Source organism: Drosophila mauritiana, chromosome 3L (assembly GCF_004382145.1).
Source record: "Drosophila mauritiana strain mau12 chromosome 3L, ASM438214v1, whole genome shotgun sequence".
Lineage (NCBI taxonomy): Eukaryota > Metazoa > Arthropoda > Insecta > Diptera > Drosophilidae > Drosophila > Drosophila mauritiana.
This window is the reverse complement of record NC_046669.1, coordinates 10,561,923-10,580,959: the sequence shown is the minus strand read 5'-3', so window position 1 is coordinate 10,580,959 and position 19,037 is coordinate 10,561,923. Positions and strand designations below refer to the sequence as shown.

The following is a 19,037-nucleotide window of genomic DNA, read 5'->3' as shown; positions in this document are numbered from 1 at the left end:
GACAAGAAACAAATTTTGTGTAACTCGCTGCGCCTGGGTCATAAAGTCATGCCCTCCGACCTGCCCGAAAGTCCTCCTGGCACTCCCCCTCCATTGCTAGTGTATCCTCACCGAAATTTCCTGGCAGCGACTCAAAAATGTGCGACTCTCTGGGCGGCGTTGGGGTTTTGAGCGTGTAAATCATGCGGACTTGCATGCAGAGTTCAAATGCTTAAAGATAATTTAAGATTAATTTAAGTATATTTATGCTGAGGTACATTAACACTCTAACTGTGACTATAGAAAACTTGTTAGGTCACTACAACATTTTGAAATAAACATGGATGTTCTTCTCGTTAAGAATTTTATAGGAAAAATAACGATATAAAGACTTTTCATCGCCAAAAACTAAAAACAGTGACCAAATTTTCATATAAGAGGGCCGTAAGTTTTAATACAGAAATAAGCTGCAGAATATTAAAAATTGTTATTTTTATACATAATTTTTATTCTCATAGTATTGGATCTTGAAATATACATGAGCGCCCTCCAGCGGCTATTATAAAAACTGATTATAAATGTTCGTGTGAAAAGCGAAAGAGGGCGCCACAACAACAACCAAAAAAGCAAATAAAAGCTCCGCTTTAGCGGAGACTCCCACCCATAAAAGCAATTGAACTTCTACAAAATACGCCTAATCTGCACTATTGCGCATTATGTTTAAATTCATAAACTTATTTAATTTTAACTAAATATTAAAATCAGAAAATAAAACAGCTCACAAAGAACGCACAGAATTAACAAGCTTAAACTTAGCCTTTTGGTATAGCTTTTTGGTATATTTACAATATCGAAAACGACACAAGCGGTATATAGATGAAAGCCGGATGGTTTAACTTTCCGATAGTCGCACGGTCACACTCTTTGAAAGTGAATAGAATAAGCGTGAATAAAGCGAGAAAAGCAAGCGCAAAACGTGAGACTGTGTGCGTTCGCCGTCTCTTCGCACCGAAGTGGATTAATTCCGTGGATGGAGTGGCACAATAAACACAACAACTGGAACGCGTTTTGTCGTTTTGTTTTCCGCTTTTCCAGCAGCCGTGTGCCAATTCACTTCGCACATTCTTCGCAGCCGGATATTGTGGAGGCAATGGAAAGCGCAAGCATGTGTGCATGTGTGTCGCTGGGATAACGGCGAAAAAGGCGAAAGAGGAGCTGTGAAACGGCAACAAAAGCTAAAAACTTGAGCTGGGATCTAAAATCGGATCTCAAGTTTGAGGACAAAGAACGAGTGAGAACGTGAGAGAGACGAGGAAAAAGCTACTCACACACGCATACGAATAACCGCTTCGCACGCTCTCCCGTGTAAAACCAATACAACAACAAAAAAACAAAAACAACATGCAATATTTGCAAAGTAGTTAAATAATTCTGCCCTGTCTGCGCTTTATTTCCTTCTTCATTTCGGTTCTCCTCGTTTTTGACTTTTTGTTGTATATTTTCAACAAGTTTCTGTTTCTCGCTTTTTCCCCCCACACACACACACACACACCCACCCACACAAACAAACCAACAGTTCTTTTTTCGTTACTACTTCCGAACAACAACACACGGTACACGAACACCGACCACCAATACCAATACGAAAACAACGTCTCGTGTGACGTGCGAGCGCAGAAAGTGTCGTCTTTAGATTTTGTTTGTGCACTTTTCGCCATTTCCTTTTGTATTCCGTCGAGTGAGGAACAGCGGAAGCCAGGGAGCGCAAGAGTGGCCGAGAAGCACCTGCGAAATAGCGGCACGAGATCGCCAGAAAAGCAGAAAATCGCAAGAAGCAAAAGCGACCGGCTCACCACTTCACACGCAAATACCCAGAGCCCCCCATCACACACACACACATCCAACACTTGTTGCAGCGGACGAGGAGAAGGGGCGCCAGAGCGATAAGAGAAGAGGGGACGAGGAGCAGGAGGAGAACAAGTGCCTAAGAAGACAACAACGCGCATCTGCTATCAGCGAATACCACTGCAAACGTAAGAACGGGGATAAGCAATGGGGTGGAACAGACCTGAATGATACCCTGCAAGCAATACGTTGATAGTGCCCCAAAGAGTAAACATATATGTAATATCTTATGTAAACTATGGGGAATGCGGTGATTACACATCTAGATACAACAGTATAAGAATGCATTGATAGTAGCTTAAAATGTTTACAAGTACTTAAAAGTAAAATGAATTTCCTTTGTGGGTCTTAGTAGACTATTCAAATCTCATAAAGATTGCATTAATAATGTATTTGCATATAATTCCCTACTAAGTATAGAGTAATGGTTGGGGAGTGTGGAGTATTCAGGCATAAAAGTGAAACATCGTTAGTAAGAGATTTAGATAATTTATTTAAGAGTTTCGGTTTCAGTATGCCAAGAAAATGGACTTATATTGCAGCTAAGTATCTTTGCAAACTTTTGCACAATTGGATAATTTGAAGTAAATGTGGCTCTTTTTCAGTGTCTAGTTATTGGTGCTATAAATTCGCGTCTATGAAGATAACGCTTAATACTATATATAGTTGATATAGTGCCAATAAACACGTTCTAGGATCTCTGCGGTTATCCCATCTAGCTTGTTTCGTATGCTCTCCCCAACGAAATTTGCCGGTCTGCTAATCTGTCCGATTGGGTTTCTAAACGTTTTCCGATTATAAACACAACACCGATCAATCAATATGTTAGCAACGTGTTGATATCGCTGCCCAGTCTGGTTTCCTCCTCGTCAGGTGTAAAATGTAGTGCCATACAATAGTACCAGTAATACCATTGACGAGGAACGGAATCGGAAAACGAGTCCGGCATGCTATCCACGGAGAAAGACCGGCTGATAAGTGATAAGCCGGACGGACAGGCAGTGCAATTCGCCGATGGGCCCACAATCTCGCATCTGATAAGGTCGGAATCACGATTTTCATGTGCCGCACATTTAAATTAAACGCGTCAAGCTATAAAATGATATATGAAGAGCTTTGCCAGTTATCAGCGATTGTTATTTTCGAACGTGCACATAAGGGGGTAAATTATTGAGGGGATCAGGCAGGTTAAACTTATGGCCATCGAGTGTGACTGTTCTTATTTTGGGTGTTCCACTTTCCAGATGGTCAAGGAGAAGCCCAACTCGACTCGCATCTACGACAAGGATGGATTCAGGCGCCGAGCTGCTTGTATTTGCGTAAAATCGGAGAACGAGGCGGAGGTGAGTAACAATTCGTAAGCTTGTTTATGTAATTTGAAGTCTAGATACTTCTGGCTTCGCAGGTTACAAATTATTTCGCAATTCAAAAAAATAGCATTAGGATTTTCTCGAAAGTAACTAACAAAATATTTACTTGTACCCAGGTGCTCTTGGTAACCTCATCTCGTCGCCCGGAGTTGTGGATCGTTCCAGGAGGTGGCGTTGAACCTGAAGAGGAGTCATCGGTGACAGCCGTACGCGAAGTGCTCGAGGAAGCCGGCGTGGTTGGCGATCTGGGTCGTTGTCTCGGTGTCTTTGAGGTAAGTACACATAGTTCGAAGTGAGCTATATTCCATTAAAACTGATTCTAATCTGTGTGCCGCCGTTCAGAACAATGACCACATGCATCGCACCGAGGTGTTCGTAATGAACGTCACTCAGGAACTGGACGAGTGGGAGGATTCGCGGAGCATCGGTCGCAAGCGCCAGTGGTTCACCATCGATGATGCACTCTCGCAGCTGGCGCTGCACAAGCCGACTCAGCAGCACTATCTGATGCAGCTGCAGCACTCGAAGACGCTGGACAACACGAATCGCGTGGTTAACGCCACGCATCCGCCCAAGTTGACCAATGCCGCCACCCCAGCCGCATCGCCCACTACGGCATAAAGACATCAGGATGCAGGATCCGGATCGCAGGCAGCAGTAACCACTCATGCACACCACACTTAACCGCGAGACTAACACTAACCCCAAAACTAAACCCATACCGAGAACCAACCATACACATTTTGACATTTTGGAAATTAACAAATAGACAGGCAGTCTTCTAGATTATGTTGGTTAAGCGACACTTATGTTACCCCGCATCCCCCACATAGCCCCATTTGCGTTTAAGTTTAAGTCAAGGCGTTCATTTATGTCTTTAGTAAGTGTATCGGAACTAAATTTATATGTTTACTCCAGAGCGAGTGGAGAGGAGGTGAAGAAAACAAAAACGCTACTCGATCAATGCTAAGCGATAACTTATATTATTCGAGATCTATAACACGACGCAGAAGTAGACGGAAACCACATGTAATAATTTTTGAGCGAATAGCACTTTTTGCAAACACGAAATGAAACTTAAAAAAAAACTAAAACTAGTTGGACTAAACAACAAAATCCAGAATAGCGATATCTATTAGATTTTTCTACTCTTTTTTATAATTTACTCAAAAGGCGTCTTAATTGATTAATGTAACAAGCAAACCAATTGGAATCGGCTTTAGCAAGCGCAAAAGGAGATCTTAATTAACTATGCTAAGCGGCCTAAATAAAACGAAAACTATTTAAGCGATGACTAACGAATCGATTTCGTTTCAAATCACCCACAGTCAAGGACAATTTTTCAAAAAAAAAAAAAAAAAAATAGATCAGAAAGAAATGAAACCTAAGACTCGACTTGCGACGAACTAGACAAATGACGGAAACTAAATCATTAGAAAACCTAAATATATTAAACAACAGTTGCCTATGCAAGAATATAAAACCCACTGCAGGGGAAATTTAAGGATAAACGTTAACTTATTGTAAAAAAAAAATGCGAGAAATTAGAGGAGCCAGCAAACAACATATTATGAACTAATTCAACTACTAAGATATGTGCACGTTGTACTTTTCAGAAGCATAAATAAATAAAAGAACAATTGCGATTATAATATAAACACAGCTAGGAACGAAGAAGAGGAGCATGTTTTCAATGTGATTTAAGAGATACAAGATACATACGAGTTAAACACTTTGATGTGACATTTTTTCGATGATTTTTTGGCACTTGAAAAGCGCGCAACAAAACGAAATTTTAATTCAAGCTCAATGGAAGCAAAGTCTGGCAGTTGAATCTATGATTTGATCGATCTATCAATTGTACTTTAGTTGCAAACTAAAGCCGACAAACGAACTTTTATCGGAACGCTAAATTATATCACAAATTGTTGCAATTAAACGATGATTTACAACCAATAAAGAAGAAAACAGAACACAGCGTGAGTTGTTTGCTTTTAAAAATAAATGTTTCACTTCATGTTTTCTATATACTTGCAGCTTAAGGAACATCAAACAAAAGGTGGTTCTCTTAAATTTAGTTTATTTTGTATAATAATTTTGCTACATTAAATCTATTTTGTGTGTTTAAGGACTACTTCTTCAGCTGAATCCTCTGGAATGGATGCGCCTCGATGTAGGCCAAAGCCTTGAGGATGTAGTCCGGAATGGGAGGCGGCGTGGGCAGATGAGCACCAGTCGGACGGTATCCGTTCTCATCGGCCGTGTACTGCAGCTGGATGGGTGTTCCATCGGGAGCAGCGTAGCTCACGGATCCCGTTGCTTGAACTCCACCCACTCCACTCTCCTGGGCATCGATTCCGTTGGAGGTTCCGTATTCCCAGCTGTATGAGCCATCCGGCTTGATCTCGTTGCGGTATTTGGTGGTCTCTGCCTGTGATTCGTCTGCAGCTCGGATGGCGGCCACCAGGAACAGGGAAATGATTAGCGCCTTGATGCCGGAAAAGATACACCAATTAGATGTGCTATTATCGCTATTAACGCATCGGACTTACGGTCTTGATCATTTTGGTGCTGGATTTGCTGCAGTTGCTACTGATTACTGATTACTGATCTCCAAGTTCGGCGACAGATCGTTTTATACTCCCAACGATCACTGACCTACACCTACACCATCGCCGAACAGGTGACTCTTCGCCATTCCGAATTATTAATTTAATTCGCGCGTCTGAAAATATGAATTTGACCGCGTTTTTACGAGCTTAGTAGTTCGCCTAATAGCTCCGTTGTCATCTGTTTGTTTTTACTACGGCTTTACGACCCAGGTGCTCTATAACCCAGGCAACTTATGAGTAAAGGCCTCTCCTTATCTGCGCCTTAGAAATCGCAGATCAACGATCTCGATTTACAGACGCTGCCACACAATGCCCCTTTTCTTATCTAATCTTGACTTATATTCATAATAAATAAATAAATCGTAAGTCGAACATGGAGTTGCTAGAGATATTTCAGCGAATATGGCACACTCTTTTTGAGTAAAATTAATGTATAATTAAAATAAGGGTATATGATTTAAGAAGTGATACATATTTTAAAAGGAAAAGTTGATTGTACTAGGAATTAATTTTATCTCAATTTAAAAATGTATCATTTTAAAGGATTAAATTAAACTAAAAATTTATAAAAATAGTTTGATTATAAGTAAGTGTTATACACATTTCAGCGATCACCAAAGCCAGTTACCAAGTCAACCTACCGCCTTCTGAATAGTTAGAGTATCCGATATGGAGGCGCCAAAATACTATACGCTCTGTCCCTCGATTAGCGGCTTTTGTTGTTAATGATATGCAAATGAAATATGAATGCGGGCAAATGCCGGCAGAGCAGTTCGCGTTTGGAACTGAGACGAACTTGAAACTCAAACAAAACACCAAGTGTCATCGTAAATTTCTAACGACTGCTGCCGATTTGAGATAGTTTAGCTTGCATTTAAATAAGTTTTAAAACGTTTCACATTTTGGTATTATCCAAAAAGTATACTATTGAATATGAATTTTTATTAGCATAAACTATGGGTGTTAATGTGGCGATGTGCGGCAACTAGGCAAAAACAATTCGTATGTTAATAATATAACAGATTATAAATCACTCCAACAAATACTACTAAGTTTTATACCCGATAACCGTAGAATAAGTGGGTACACTAGATTGGATGAAACATTTTGAACAGGATGAAGGATGTGCGGATGCCACTAACCACGTCGATCTGCCAGTGTCCGTACGTCTATCTGTCCGGCCGTATGTCCGTATGAACTTTGAGATCTCCGGAACTATGAAACCTATAGGTTTATTTGCTTACAAACTTAAAAAAAATGTCACGCCCACTAATTTTTAAAAAATTTTCAATATTTTGATTTCATCAAAAGGTATCTCGTCTATGAACTCCATTGTTTCGTCCATCATAACCTTGAACCTATAATGCTAAAGAATTGGGATATATTTTTTTGATATTTCCCACGGTTTAACTTATGAATTCTGATCTTAGCCCTAAGCAACGAAAATTTGACTTTCAAGATTGTTTTCTTTACATCTTCGTCGTTTATTTCATTTCTACATTAACATTTTTACGATTTGTAATAAAGCGTTTCATATGAATGTTGTCATATTTGACTCCCGATTCTGCTTAACCAATGAGCCTCTTGTCGTCGGGCCTGCTGTACTCCTGCTCGACCTACTGGGGATGGGTGCGGATGTACTCCAAGCTCTTAAGGATGGCATCTGGGATTGGGGGAGGAGTAGGCAAGAGATCTCCCTGGGGCTGGTAGCCGTTCTCGCCGGCCACGTACGAGATCTTGACGAGCTGACCCTCGGGCGAGGACCAGGAGAATTCTCCGGTGGCGTCGTTTCGCAAATTTCCGGTCTCCGCGGCGGCAATGCCGTTGCTGGTCTCGTACTGGTAGTTGTAGTCGCCCTCGGGCTGGATATAGGAGTCGAACTTGGTGATGTAGGCATCAGCATCCGGGTTGTAGGTGGCGGCACCGTAGGCGCAGGCCAGGACGACGGAGGCGAAAAGCATCTAGAAGACAAGGTTATTATTGCAATTTGGTTTTTGATGACATATGTTGTTTAAATTGCCAATGTCTTGAAAGGCCAGTTCTATATTAACGGATATTTCTATCGTTAATATAAACTACTTATTATATTGGCTTATATTGTGATATCCTTAAACATTTTAGTGGCACTAATTGTTTTATTCCACAGCTTTTTTATAATTATTGTGTATTAATATTCATTTTTAATATTTTAGGATATCTTATTAATAAGGTATCTAGTAACAGGCTTATAGTTATCCTTGCGATATACTTACGTAGCGGAACATCTTGGGTGATTTGGAGGAGTTCGTGTGTCTGCGACTAAGAGACGACTCTGAATGATGACTCTGTGGCTGATCGGCAATGTTTTAAAGGTATTCTCGATGCGAAACCCGATCCACCCAAACAACTTTTACGGCAGACGCCAGGAAACTCATATGAATGACAATGGCCAAACTGAGATTGACCAAACTGGACCGGCTTAAAAAGTTAAAAAGGGCCACATACGAACTTAAGTCTGGCTCTTAACTTTTGCATAAATATTCATCGGGCAAGATAGTTATGTTTAACATTAAATTAAGCATATATTAAAAAAGTCATATTCAATTATATTTTTATAGTATCTAATAAGTTTTTAATTAGGAATTAACATCTATTAATTGAATAAATTCAACAATCCATCCTTATAAAATATAAGATTGATTTTACACAATTATGGTACAAAATATCAAAGATAAGATAATCAAATCGTTATCATTTTACAATGAGCAGATTAGTTAAAGAGATTAAAAAGACAGATTAATCAGCTGAACGTATAATTCTACTGATATTCTTTTTTTAATTAGTTAATTAAAATATATTAGTTCATTTTAAAGGCCATGAAAATAAACAGTTCAACATCATTCGCAAAGAGGATGCATATTTTATTTAAATAAGTGGGGTCAAATAGTTGGTATTGGTCGGAATAAGTACTATTATTCCAAGGACTTAATAGTTTAATTTCTGTTTAATACTGGAAGGAAAGTATTTGGTTTGCCCAAAGGTTTTAATTTGGTTCTTAAAATCTAGCATAGAATTGACAGTATTTTCCCACTATAAAACAAATAGGAAGGTAAAGTAAGCATATCCTTTAAAAGAGGATTTTAACAAGAAAATTTGAGAATTGAGAAATTAAAATATAAGGTGCAATATATATAAGTTTGCTTCGTTACCTCGCTGTATCTTAAACCATATTTCATATATTAAGCACCCATTATTCTTGTCCATCTTAATAGTTTGAAATAGTTTAAACAAACATAAATGTATGTAATTTGTTTCTTCTTTATTTTAAAAAAATTTTTTAATCGTAATAAAGCTCTTTTAAAATGTTATCACATAAGACTTCCACTCCCGCTTAACCGAAGAGCTTCTTCAGGGCGGGCCTGCGGTACTCCTGCTCGACGTACTGGGGATGGGTGCGGATGTACTCCAGGCTCTTAAGGATGGCAGCTGGGATTGGGGGAGGAGTGGGCAGGAGAGCTCCCTGGGGCTGGTAGCCGTTCTCGTCGGCAACGTACGAGATCTGGACGAGCTCACCCTCGGGAGAGTACCAGGAGAAGCCTCCGGTGGCGTGGTTTCCTCCGATTCCGGACTCCTGGGCGGCGATTCCGTTGCTGGTCTCGTACTGGTAGTTGTAGTTGCCCTCGGGCTGGATGTCGGAGCCGAGCTTGGTGATGTAGGCACCAGCTTCCTGGTTGTAGGTGGCGGCACCGAAGGCGCAGGCCAGGACGGCGGAAGCGACGAGCATCTAGAAGACAAGGTTATTATTGCAATTTGGGTTTTGATGACACATGTCGGTTGAAGTTCTCAATATCTTAAAAGGTCAGTTCTATCCTTGGTATCTATAAGTCCGGTAGGTTTATTTATTTAACTGATTTTCCTATCGTTAATATAAGCTATATTATATTGGTTAATATTTTGATATCCTTAAACATTTTAGTGGCACTAATTGTTGGAATCCACTGTTTTTCTGCCACTATTTGTTGTTTTCCACTGCTTTCCTATAGTTATCCTTGCGATATACTTACGTAGCGGAACATCTTGGGTGATTTGGAGGAGTTCGTGTGTCTGCGACTAAGAGACGACTCTGAATGATGACTCTGTGGCTGATCGGCAATGTTTTATAGGTATTCTCGATGCGAAAACCGATCCACCCAAACAACTTTTACGGCAGACGCCTGGAAACCCATATGAATGACAATGGCCAAACTGAGATTGACCAAACTGGAGCGGCTTAAAAAGGTAAAGAGCCACATACGCACATAAGTTTGGCTATTAACTTTTGCATAAGTATTTATCGGGCAAGATAGTTATAGTTATCATAAAATTATGCATATATTAAAAAAGTCGTATTCACGTATATTTTAATGGTATCTAATAAGATTTTAATTAGGAATTAACATCTATTAATTAATTAAATTCAACAATCCATCCTTATAAAGTATTATACGATTGATTTCACACAATTATGGTACAAAATATCAAAGATAAGATAATCAAATCGTTATCATTTTGAAATGAGCAGATTAGTTAAAGAGATTAAAAAGGCAGATTATTCAGCTAAACCCATAATTCTTCTGATATTATCCCAAATTTTTTCAGTAAGCAATTGTTTTTAATAAGTTATTTAAAATATATTTGTTCATTTTAAAGGCCATGAAAATAAGCAGTTCAACCTCCTTCGAATCATATACTACAGATCGTTTTTGTAATTGCCCTATAATTTCAAGGACGTGATAGCTGATTTCTGTTTGATACTGGATGGCAAGTATGTGGTTTTCCTAAAGGTTTTAATTTGGTTCTTAAAATCTAACATAGAATTGCCAGTATTTTCCCACTATAAAACAAATAGGAAGGTAAAGAAAGCATATCCTTGAAAAAAGAATTTTAACAAGAAAATTTGATAAAATTGAAATATATAAAAGTGAAATATAAATAAGTTTGCTACGTGACCTCGCTGTATCTTAAACCATATTTCATATATTAAGCACCCATTATTCTTGTCCATATTAATAGTTTGAAATAGTTTAAACAAACATAAATGTATGTAATTTGTTTCTTCTTTATTTTAAAACATTTTTTAAATCGTAATAAAGCTCTTTTAAAATGTTATCACATAAGACTTCCACTCCCGCTTAACCGAAGAGCTTCTTCAGGGCGGGCCTGCGGTATTCCTGCTCGACGTACTGGGGATGGGTGCGGATGTACTCCAAGCTCTTAAGGATGGCAGCTGGGATTGGGGGAGGAGTGGGCAAGAGAGCTCCCTGGGGCTGGTAGCCGTTCTCGTCGGCAACGTACGAGATCTGGACGAGCTCACCCTCGGGAGAGTACCAGGAGAAGCCTCCGGTGGCGTGGTTTCCCCCAATTCCGGACTCCTGGGCGGCGATTCCGTTGCTGGTCTCGTACTGGTAGTTGTAGTTGCCCTCGGGCTGGATGTCGGAGCCGAGCTTGGTGATGTAGGCACCAGCTTCCTGGTTGTAGGTGGCGGCACCGAAGGCGCAGGCCAGGACGGCGGAGGCGACGAGCAGCTATAAAGGCAGATGGATCCCAGTTAGTTACAAATTGATCATAGACATTTTTGGATTGAGCCCATAGGAAATATTTCAAGATGTTTAAAATATCTTAAAGAATTCTAAACACATCTCGTTGTAGCTCGAAGTAAATATCCTTTTGACTTACGTAGCGGAACATCTTTGATGGCTTGGAGTGCGTTTGTCTAAGCTGAGAGACGACTCTGAATGGTGACTATTCTGCAGACTACTTAGGTTTTTATACCAATTCTCGACTTGAAACCAGATCCACCGAAACAACTTTTACGCTCTGCTGCAGGAAACGCATCTGAATATCAATAAAATCGAATAGCCAAAATTGGCCAAACTGGAGCACCAAGAGTGACCTAAGAGCCAAAGAGCTACGAACAAGTTCAAAAATCCACTCTTTTAGTTTTCAATCAAACCAAGATGTGATGCACATTCATACAACTAAGGTGAACAAATTAGACTAGACAATAAGTAATCGAAATTAATTATGAAAATAATATACATACAACTATGGCCTTTTCAAATATTAATTTTTAATAAATGCAGAGTTTTCAAATACTTCAAAGCTTCATTTAAAAAATAACAAAATATTTTTTAAAAGGTTACCAATGTTATTTTCATGTTAACTAAGTTTATTTAGTGAGTCCTTAAATTTCCTTTAACATCATTTTTCGTAGCTAAGATTCTTTTCTAGGCACCTTATTCCTAGATTGTCGCACATCGGTCCTACCAGCTTGACCGCTGCTGTGCGTGTGGGCACTGAAAAGAGCAAAAGTTAATACGAACCCCATGCGGCAATGTCAATGTCGCAGCCACATAGGTCTGCTTGGAGGTTCGAGATCCGCAGACTCCAGTTTCTGGTTCCAAATTCAGTTTCAGGCGGCGCACCCAAAAATTGTATTAATTAAATGCATTTAAAACACCGACCAGTCTCGATACAATTTTAGCATAATTTATGGTTTTACTCCGGTCTGCTCAATGGTTAACTTTTCCAGTTCGATTCGTCAAACCTTATCTTGGGCTCTACGCGCGTGTAAAGTCCGTCTGAGGTGCTGAAATGTGTGCGTTTAACAAATTGGGCCATTAAAGTGAGTTAATGCCTAATTGGTACACAAGTGAGATATCAAACTGGATTAACCCGTTGCCAGGCGCGCCTAATCCGCTTTATCCAAAATCCAAAGACTACAAAACGTATCGTGTCACCAGCGGCACCTTTAATGCGATTTTTCAAAATATTAGCTCATATTCTAGCACAGTGGTTCGCAACCAGTTCTCAGGTCAATAGAAAGCTTAAAAAAGTAATATTATACTTTCGAAAACCAGTCCTTAAAGTAGCGATTAGTAGAATTAGATACAGATAGATAGATACAGATAGATAGATAGAGAGATACAGATAGATTAAGGATGGGTATTATGTGACTTATCACAGTTTTGAAACTTGTTTTTATTTCTTTTAGTGACCTTTTAGATAGTGTTTTAAATACTTAAAAAATAATTTAAAAATTTGCTTTAAATACTAATATTATTAAATATTAAACATGTAAAACAAATTGTTCCTTATTTTAAACTTGATGCTAAAAAATCCTAAATAAGCAGTTATATCATATTTGAGGCCCTAGAATCTTTCGATCCTTTAATGTCTGCTTTCTGCCCACTGTGCTGATAGGTTTTCGATGTGCCAATGAAATTATTCAACCTGGGGGGCATGGCCTTGGGCAGATATCCATCCGATGGGAACACGTCGCTCGTAAAACTAAACTTTATGACACGCCAAGAGTGAAATAGTCCGTCTGGGCGGATCGATAGGAAGTGCTTGTGTTGCGTGTAATACAAAGTTGGATTTGTGGGTTTCGGTAACATGGTAACGTGCCGAAGACATTCAAAAGATTTATTGACTTGTGCCGATTTCTTGGGCATAGTCTCGTGTTAATTCTGAGAACAGATCGAACATTGACTACGTATTTAGCACCCTTGGATTTGCTGTCGTCACGAAGTCAGTCGGGGCATCCCCTCTGAACTTTATTCCCATAATTATGCATAGTGCCGAGATACGATTATGATTATTAATTTAATGCCACTTATTAATGCCTCTTAAAGTGTGGCTATAAGGTGATTGGCTCTCTTCAAGCTTAGTCTTTACTGTCACTGAATCAACCTTGTCGAAGTTTTCGCATAAATTTAAATAAATCATACTAAAATAGTTTTAAGTCGCTCAAATTAGTCGAATGTTGTCAGTCGTTTTAAGGGCCAAGTTTGGACTAGATAGATGCCAAATGTAGAAATAAATCCCAAAAGATAGTACCGACACAAAAAAAGTAAGGTCGATTCGAGATGCCCAAAATGATGACATTTGATATATTTTAGTGACTACTTATTAACGATTATCTTTTGTACTCTGATCGATATTCAAAAACTGCAGCATTCGTTCGGTCAGCAACATTTTAAGCATAAACTAGTTCCAAATATTATATTAATTTTAGTCGATTTATTCGGTTTTCTCGTTTTTTTTTCATTAATAAACAAATTGGCATCTCTTTGAGATGCGCGTCAATGGCTTCGGCGGCTTCAATAATTCACACCGATTTTGGGCTATAGATATGTATAATTTCGTATAAAATCTCTCAGGTTTCGATTCAGTTTTATGCAGATCAGGCGTCAATATTGGTGCAAGTTTTGTCAACCATGCCGAAATGAATTTATAATTTATTTTTCCCATGCCAATCTGAACATAAAGAGAATCGTATTTCTAATGAGAACTGAATGTTTTTGATTTTTAAGCACAGGCGAAATATACACTATTTTAAATTAAATTGAAATATTACAAAATATTATATATTACCAATCGTTCGAAAAAATGTAGATAAGCAAAACACATTGGATTACTTTTCATTTTAAATAATATTTTATTTGATTTACATAGATTTTATTTTGATTTATTTCACTTACTCACATTTAAAGTGGGAACTTACTTTTATGTTTTTTAACTAGCAAATAGTTTATAAATAATACATTTATGTTATAAATAATACATTTAATGCCTAGGTCAAAGCAAACACAATCCGCTTATTTCGAGGCAAATAATTTTATTCAAGCTGCTTTAAAAGGTTGTCATGTGTCCAAACATTAAGACTTCATTATTAGTGTATTAAATTGAATGCAAATTAATTGGGCTGAACTCGTGTGCATATTAATTGGACTAAAACTGAAACTGAAACTGAAACTGATACATATATTGCCAAATATGTCATATTGACTTTTAGCATTTTCCCATAACCTGTTGGCCTTCCGGGATGTCATAGAGCGGGTAAAATTTAAATGGCTTTTAGCAGCAAGTTGCGAGATTATTAATGTAGTTTTCCAAAAATTAACTGGCTCTTAATTTATAGGACTCCTAATTTGAAGATGACTTTTAGCACCTTGCACAATGTTGTTTGCTTGAGAACCAATATTATTTCTTATTTGAATAATAATAATAATAAGAATAGTAATGATAAAGGTTCGCATCGAAATAAAACAGAACTTCCTAAAGAATTTGAGGAAGTTAAGAGGCAGGCTCCTGGATTTTTGTCAGTAGTGATTTTATTTCAAATAAAATTTTAAGTCAACACGAAATTTTGACCAAGCTTAATTTCTCAAGAGGTTGATGAGCACACCCAGAAACATATAAAGTAATGTAAGCGAAATGTTTAATAAATATAAGTATTTAAAAATTCAAAAATTTTCCTAATGAAACTTGTCATTTTATATATAATGATTTACTTAATTTATGGAATAAGTTTTGGGAATTTATTTTTTTTCATTTTAAATTTTAGCGGTAATCAGATAGTCTTGCTAAGTAGCGCCAGAGGGCGCTCTTCGCGAACAGCTGTGACTCTGCTTCTTTCTTGTCGTTCACCCGCACGCGTGTTTGTATCCATCTCGCTCGCACTCGCCTAGCTCGAAACGAGGCGAATTTTATCATTTAATTTTATTTTGACCAAATTACGAGCGCTGCGGAGAAAATGCTGGCTCACAGGATGCAGCTTTGGAGGACAACGAACGCGGCAATGGCCATGAGTTCCGCAGCCGGTCGTTTCACCCCACAGGTGAGTGAAGATCATTAAAAAAGAGCCGGCGACCTGTGACATAACCTGCAAGTTGGCCAATGTTTGTGTTCGAAAATGTACCCAAATTTCAATGAAAACTCTGTTTTCCAGGCATCCCCGGGCGGCAGGAGAGATCTCCACCTCCAAAGGCTTACCAGGGGCAGCAGTCTGCCCTTAGCGGCCCCCGGAAACTGGTCTAATCTCGGCCAGCTTCGTTTCGCCAGCGGTGGAGCAACTGCGGCGGGAGTTTCAGCCACCAAAGGCGAGGAGTTCATGCAGGCTGTGCCGAAAACGGAACTAGTGGATTTGCCGGACATACCCGCCGCTCCAGTGCCTCCACCCACCGATGGTCTGAATGTAATGGATGTGATGAATGCCGCTGGCGAACCCTCCTTCGCCTCCATTGGCTTGGGCGGCTGGTCGCCGGTGGGCATGGTACAGAACTGCATGGAATTCTTGCACTGCACGTGGGAAATTCCCTGGTGGGGCACCATCGCCATTGGAACGCTCGCAGTGCGAACCATAATCTTTCCATTGGTCATCTTGGCCCAGAGGAACTCTGCCAAGATGAACAACAATATGCCGCAGATGCAGATGCTGCAGCTGAAAATGACCGAGGCCAGGCAGTCGGGAAATGCCATTGAATCCGCTCGTTATGCCCAGGAAATGATGCTCTTCATGCGGGAGAAGGGCGTCAATCCGCTCAAGAACATGGTAGTTCCCTTGGCCCAGGCACCGCTCTTCATTAGCTTCTTCATGGGACTGCGACAGATGGCCAACGCCCCAGTGGAATCGATGCGGGATGGAGGACTCTTCTGGTTCACGGATCTCACAATGGCGGATCCATACTACCTGCTGCCCTTGATCACCAGTGCCACGTTGTACCTGACCATTGAGATCGGAACGGATTCGGCACGCTTATCGGCTGCCAACATGAACACCATGAAATATGTGCTCAGAGCACTGCCCATTGTGATCTTCCCGTTCACGATGAACTTCCCCGCTGCCATTTTGACCTACTGGGCCTGCAGCAACTTTATATCGTTGGGACAGGTTGCGGTTCTGAGGATTCCCTCCGTGAGGGAGTACTTTAAGATCGAAAAGATGTTGACCCATGCGCCTAGTGCACTGCCACCGAAGAAGGGATTCGTCGGCGGAATGAAGGAGTGTAAGTAACAGGGATTTTCCCACATCATTTTTTAGCTCTTCCGATTTACAACCTTTTTGTTTTGACTTTTCCAGCCTGGGACAACATGAAGATCTCGAAAGAAATCGAGGAGCGACAGCGCCTGGACGAGATCCGATTCGCCAAGGCCGGCAAGGGTCCGCTGGTCAAGACGTACAAGTTCGATCCCACGAAAGTGGCAAAACCCATATCCGCGGAGCCGCACATGCGGCTAAAGGAGCCGCCGAACAAGCAGGGATAGTTCCTCGCATCCTGTAATCGCCGCTGAGCGCTGTGTCTTGTTACGTTAATTTAACCACTTAGTCTATAGTCCTTCATCATCCGAACGTTTTGCTGCTAAAATATAATTTGTAAATGTACAGAGGCAAACTTTTTGCTGATGAAACCTGATTTGAGAAGTGGGAGACAAAGTTTTGGTAGATGTAATCGCTGTAAAATAAACTCGTCATGGAAGATACGAATGTATATATGAATACATGACCAGTCATAAATTAACTCAGTGTTTTCAGTTCAGATAAGATACGGTCTTGAATGACAATCAAATATACAATTAATTGCGGATAGCTAACACATTGTTATTCCTATAACAAATATGGAAATGCTCCTCAAATACTATTAGCCTCAGTTTAAATGCTGTACAATCATTGAGTTAGACTAAAAAATCAAAAACCATCAATCAATCGATGCCGGGGTGGATTTTCAAGTTGCTGACCTCGATTACTAGCTATTAGTTAGCATAGGCTCAGATAATAAATAAAAGATTTAATAGCAATTCTAATAACCAGAGAAGTAGAAGTAGTCTTTACCTCTTAAATGGATTCGCAAAGCATTTACATGTTTTTAATAGCAAGCCATAAAGCTAGGTTGGATAGTTTGAAAACCATTTTGGATTATTTATCTATCCAAACAAGTCTAGTCATAGACATAAAAACAATGATAATTCCTAACCAAAAGTGGAAAGCAAACTTGAAATAGGAAATAATTTAGTTTCTCTGACAGACAATTAGATTTGAGCAAAAGGTTATTACTACTACTTAAACAGCTGAGCAAGAGGAGAACCCAATAAATATACGACATATGGACAATGTCCATGTTATTGCTACCTATTAATAACTAACAATTAAGATAAATAAACATTACCATATCTAAAAAAAACTAAAATAGCTCCAAATTTCGGAAAGGTGAAATCAATATTATTATTACTAAACCAACATTATTATATTTATATATATATCCAAAACGAGGATAAAATCATGTAGTTAACCCTTGGCGGCGATGCACTGGTTGATCACCTCGGCGAGGTGTTTGTTCTCCAGGGCGGCGGCCACTCGTTCCTTGTCCGCCAGTTGCTTGTTCACCGCCAGCTCGGAGGCGTGCGTGCCGGGCGTTATTTCCACGGTGACCTTGAAGCGAGGTGGCAGCGAGCGGAGCAACTTCACCCGGATGGAGAGGCCAATCAATGTGGCCATCGAGCAATGGGGAATCGTCGGGGTGAAGCTGATGTGCACGGAATTCTGGCCATCGTTTATCCGGATGAGGTCCTCCTGCACCACATGCAGCTCCTCCAGGGTCAAGGGATGTTCCGGGTCATTTATATTTCTGATGAGATCTGGGAAATACGATTTATAATATATGTATATTCCCAGCTATCTTCTTTGATCTCACCAAAAATCTCTCGTTTGTCAAATGGATCGGGCACGTTTTCGTCTTCTTCGTTGGCGGTTAATACCCTTTCCTTGATCCTGTCGTAGACATTGGGGTTGATGTTCTCGATTTCCGTGGGCATTTTGTACTGTTCTTTCCTTGAAACCCCTTTATTTACACGTTTTTATTTGACGAAGAACAAACTGAAACAATAAGTTATGTCTTTCAGTGTGTCCGCACTTTTCAGACTATTAGATGCCAAATAACACCACATTCAGTTTATGGTGTGCACACACTTCTTGGGCGCCAAATTTATTTGAATTTGAAATTGATCTCATTTTGTTAATTTTATTAACCAGAACATTTAATTAAGTATACATTTATGCGCGCCTCACACAATTAAGGTTAGTTAGTGATGTTTAATGCAATCTTTTTTAATTAATGGCAGTAGTCTTTTTTAGGTTGGAATTATTTGAATACAAATTCAGGCAATTCAGAGCAATTACTAGATCAATCAAATCACAACGTACATTTCCAGGAAAACATCGTTCAATTGATATGTTTACCTGTCATCTTACGTAAAGGGCGTAATTACAGACGCCTCGCGATCCATATTTATGTGCTCTTCAAATTAGCTGCGGGAATACTTAACTTTAGTTAGCCAAGCTTAACTTTTTTGCGAGCCAGTGCTAAATGGCCAG

General features: G+C 39.6%; 7 protein-coding genes across 7 annotated transcripts; 2 read left to right on the top strand and 5 right to left on the bottom strand.

Annotated features, from left to right (window-relative positions):
• The first annotated feature begins 886 nt into the window (after nt 1-886).
• On the top strand, nt 887-4,617 carry LOC117139738 (diphosphoinositol polyphosphate phosphohydrolase 1). Its single transcript, XM_033302295.1, has 4 exons — nt 887-2,012; nt 3,129-3,227; nt 3,371-3,526; nt 3,597-4,617. Exons 2-4 carry the CDS (start codon nt 3,129-3,131, stop codon nt 3,873-3,875), a joined length of 534 nt encoding a protein of 177 aa, XP_033158186.1. The 5' UTR covers nt 887-2,012; the 3' UTR covers nt 3,876-4,617.
• A 741-nt stretch (nt 4,618-5,358) lies between these two features.
• Nucleotides 5,359-6,093, bottom strand: LOC117139739 (endocuticle structural glycoprotein SgAbd-8). The gene is made up of 2 exons (XM_033302296.1): nt 5,807-6,093; nt 5,359-5,742 (listed from the first exon to the last, which is right to left on the bottom strand). Exons 1-2 carry the CDS (start codon nt 5,816-5,818, stop codon nt 5,386-5,388), a joined length of 369 nt encoding a protein of 122 aa, XP_033158187.1. The 5' UTR covers nt 5,819-6,093; the 3' UTR covers nt 5,359-5,385.
• Nucleotides 6,094-7,401: 1,308 nt separating this feature from the next.
• Nucleotides 7,402-8,170, bottom strand: LOC117139893 (larval cuticle protein 4-like). The gene is made up of 2 exons (XM_033302571.1): nt 8,119-8,170; nt 7,402-7,827 (listed from the first exon to the last, which is right to left on the bottom strand). Exons 1-2 carry the CDS (start codon nt 8,128-8,130, stop codon nt 7,483-7,485), a joined length of 357 nt encoding a protein of 118 aa, XP_033158462.1. The 5' UTR covers nt 8,131-8,170; the 3' UTR covers nt 7,402-7,482.
• Nucleotides 8,171-9,190: 1,020 nt separating this feature from the next.
• Nucleotides 9,191-9,961, bottom strand: LOC117139892 (larval cuticle protein 4-like). The gene is made up of 2 exons (XM_033302570.1): nt 9,910-9,961; nt 9,191-9,629 (listed from the first exon to the last, which is right to left on the bottom strand). The coding sequence occupies exons 1-2, from the start codon at nt 9,919-9,921 to the stop codon at nt 9,237-9,239; spliced, it is 405 nt and encodes a 134-aa protein (XP_033158461.1). The 5' UTR covers nt 9,922-9,961; the 3' UTR covers nt 9,191-9,236.
• Nucleotides 9,962-10,923: 962 nt separating this feature from the next.
• On the bottom strand, nt 10,924-11,617 carry LOC117140400 (larval cuticle protein 4-like). Its single transcript, XM_033303270.1, has 2 exons — nt 11,561-11,617; nt 10,924-11,409 (listed from the first exon to the last, which is right to left on the bottom strand). The coding sequence occupies exons 1-2, from the start codon at nt 11,570-11,572 to the stop codon at nt 11,017-11,019; spliced, it is 405 nt and encodes a 134-aa protein (XP_033159161.1). The 5' UTR covers nt 11,573-11,617; the 3' UTR covers nt 10,924-11,016.
• Nucleotides 11,618-15,016: 3,399 nt separating this feature from the next.
• On the top strand, nt 15,017-17,183 carry LOC117140709 (mitochondrial inner membrane protein OXA1L). The gene is made up of 4 exons (XM_033303774.1): nt 15,017-15,094; nt 15,234-15,506; nt 15,618-16,674; nt 16,749-17,183. Exons 2-4 carry the CDS (start codon nt 15,423-15,425, stop codon nt 16,931-16,933), a joined length of 1,326 nt encoding a protein of 441 aa, XP_033159665.1. The 5' UTR covers nt 15,017-15,094; nt 15,234-15,422; the 3' UTR covers nt 16,934-17,183.
• Nucleotides 17,184-17,883: 700 nt separating this feature from the next.
• LOC117140710 (MIP18 family protein galla-2) lies at nt 17,884-18,580 on the bottom strand. The gene is made up of 2 exons (XM_033303775.1): nt 18,358-18,580; nt 17,884-18,301 (listed from the first exon to the last, which is right to left on the bottom strand). The coding sequence occupies exons 1-2, from the start codon at nt 18,476-18,478 to the stop codon at nt 17,952-17,954; spliced, it is 471 nt and encodes a 156-aa protein (XP_033159666.1). The 5' UTR covers nt 18,479-18,580; the 3' UTR covers nt 17,884-17,951.
• Between the last annotated feature and the right edge of the window lie 457 nt (nt 18,581-19,037).

Coding starts and splice junctions, on each gene's coding strand:
- LOC117139738 (XM_033302295.1), top strand. CDS start 3,129: ATGGTCAAGGAGAAGCCCAACTCGACTCGCATCTACGACAAGGATGGA. Junction 3,228..3,370: donor AATCGGAGAACGAGGCGGAG/GTGAGTAACAAT, acceptor ACTTGTACCCAG/GTGCTCTTGGTAACCTCATC. Junction 3,527..3,596: donor GTTGTCTCGGTGTCTTTGAG/GTAAGTACACAT, acceptor GCCGCCGTTCAG/AACAATGACCACATGCATCG.
- LOC117140709 (XM_033303774.1), top strand. CDS start 15,423: ATGCTGGCTCACAGGATGCAGCTTTGGAGGACAACGAACGCGGCAATG. Junction 15,507..15,617: donor CCGGTCGTTTCACCCCACAG/GTGAGTGAAGAT, acceptor TCTGTTTTCCAG/GCATCCCCGGGCGGCAGGAG. Junction 16,675..16,748: donor CGTCGGCGGAATGAAGGAGT/GTAAGTAACAGG, acceptor TGACTTTTCCAG/CCTGGGACAACATGAAGATC.
- LOC117140710 (XM_033303775.1), bottom strand. CDS start 18,478: ATGCCCACGGAAATCGAGAACATCAACCCCAATGTCTACGACAGGATC. Junction 18,302..18,357: donor TGACAAACGAGAGATTTTTG/GTGAGATCAAAG, acceptor CGTATTTCCCAG/ATCTCATCAGAAATATAAAT.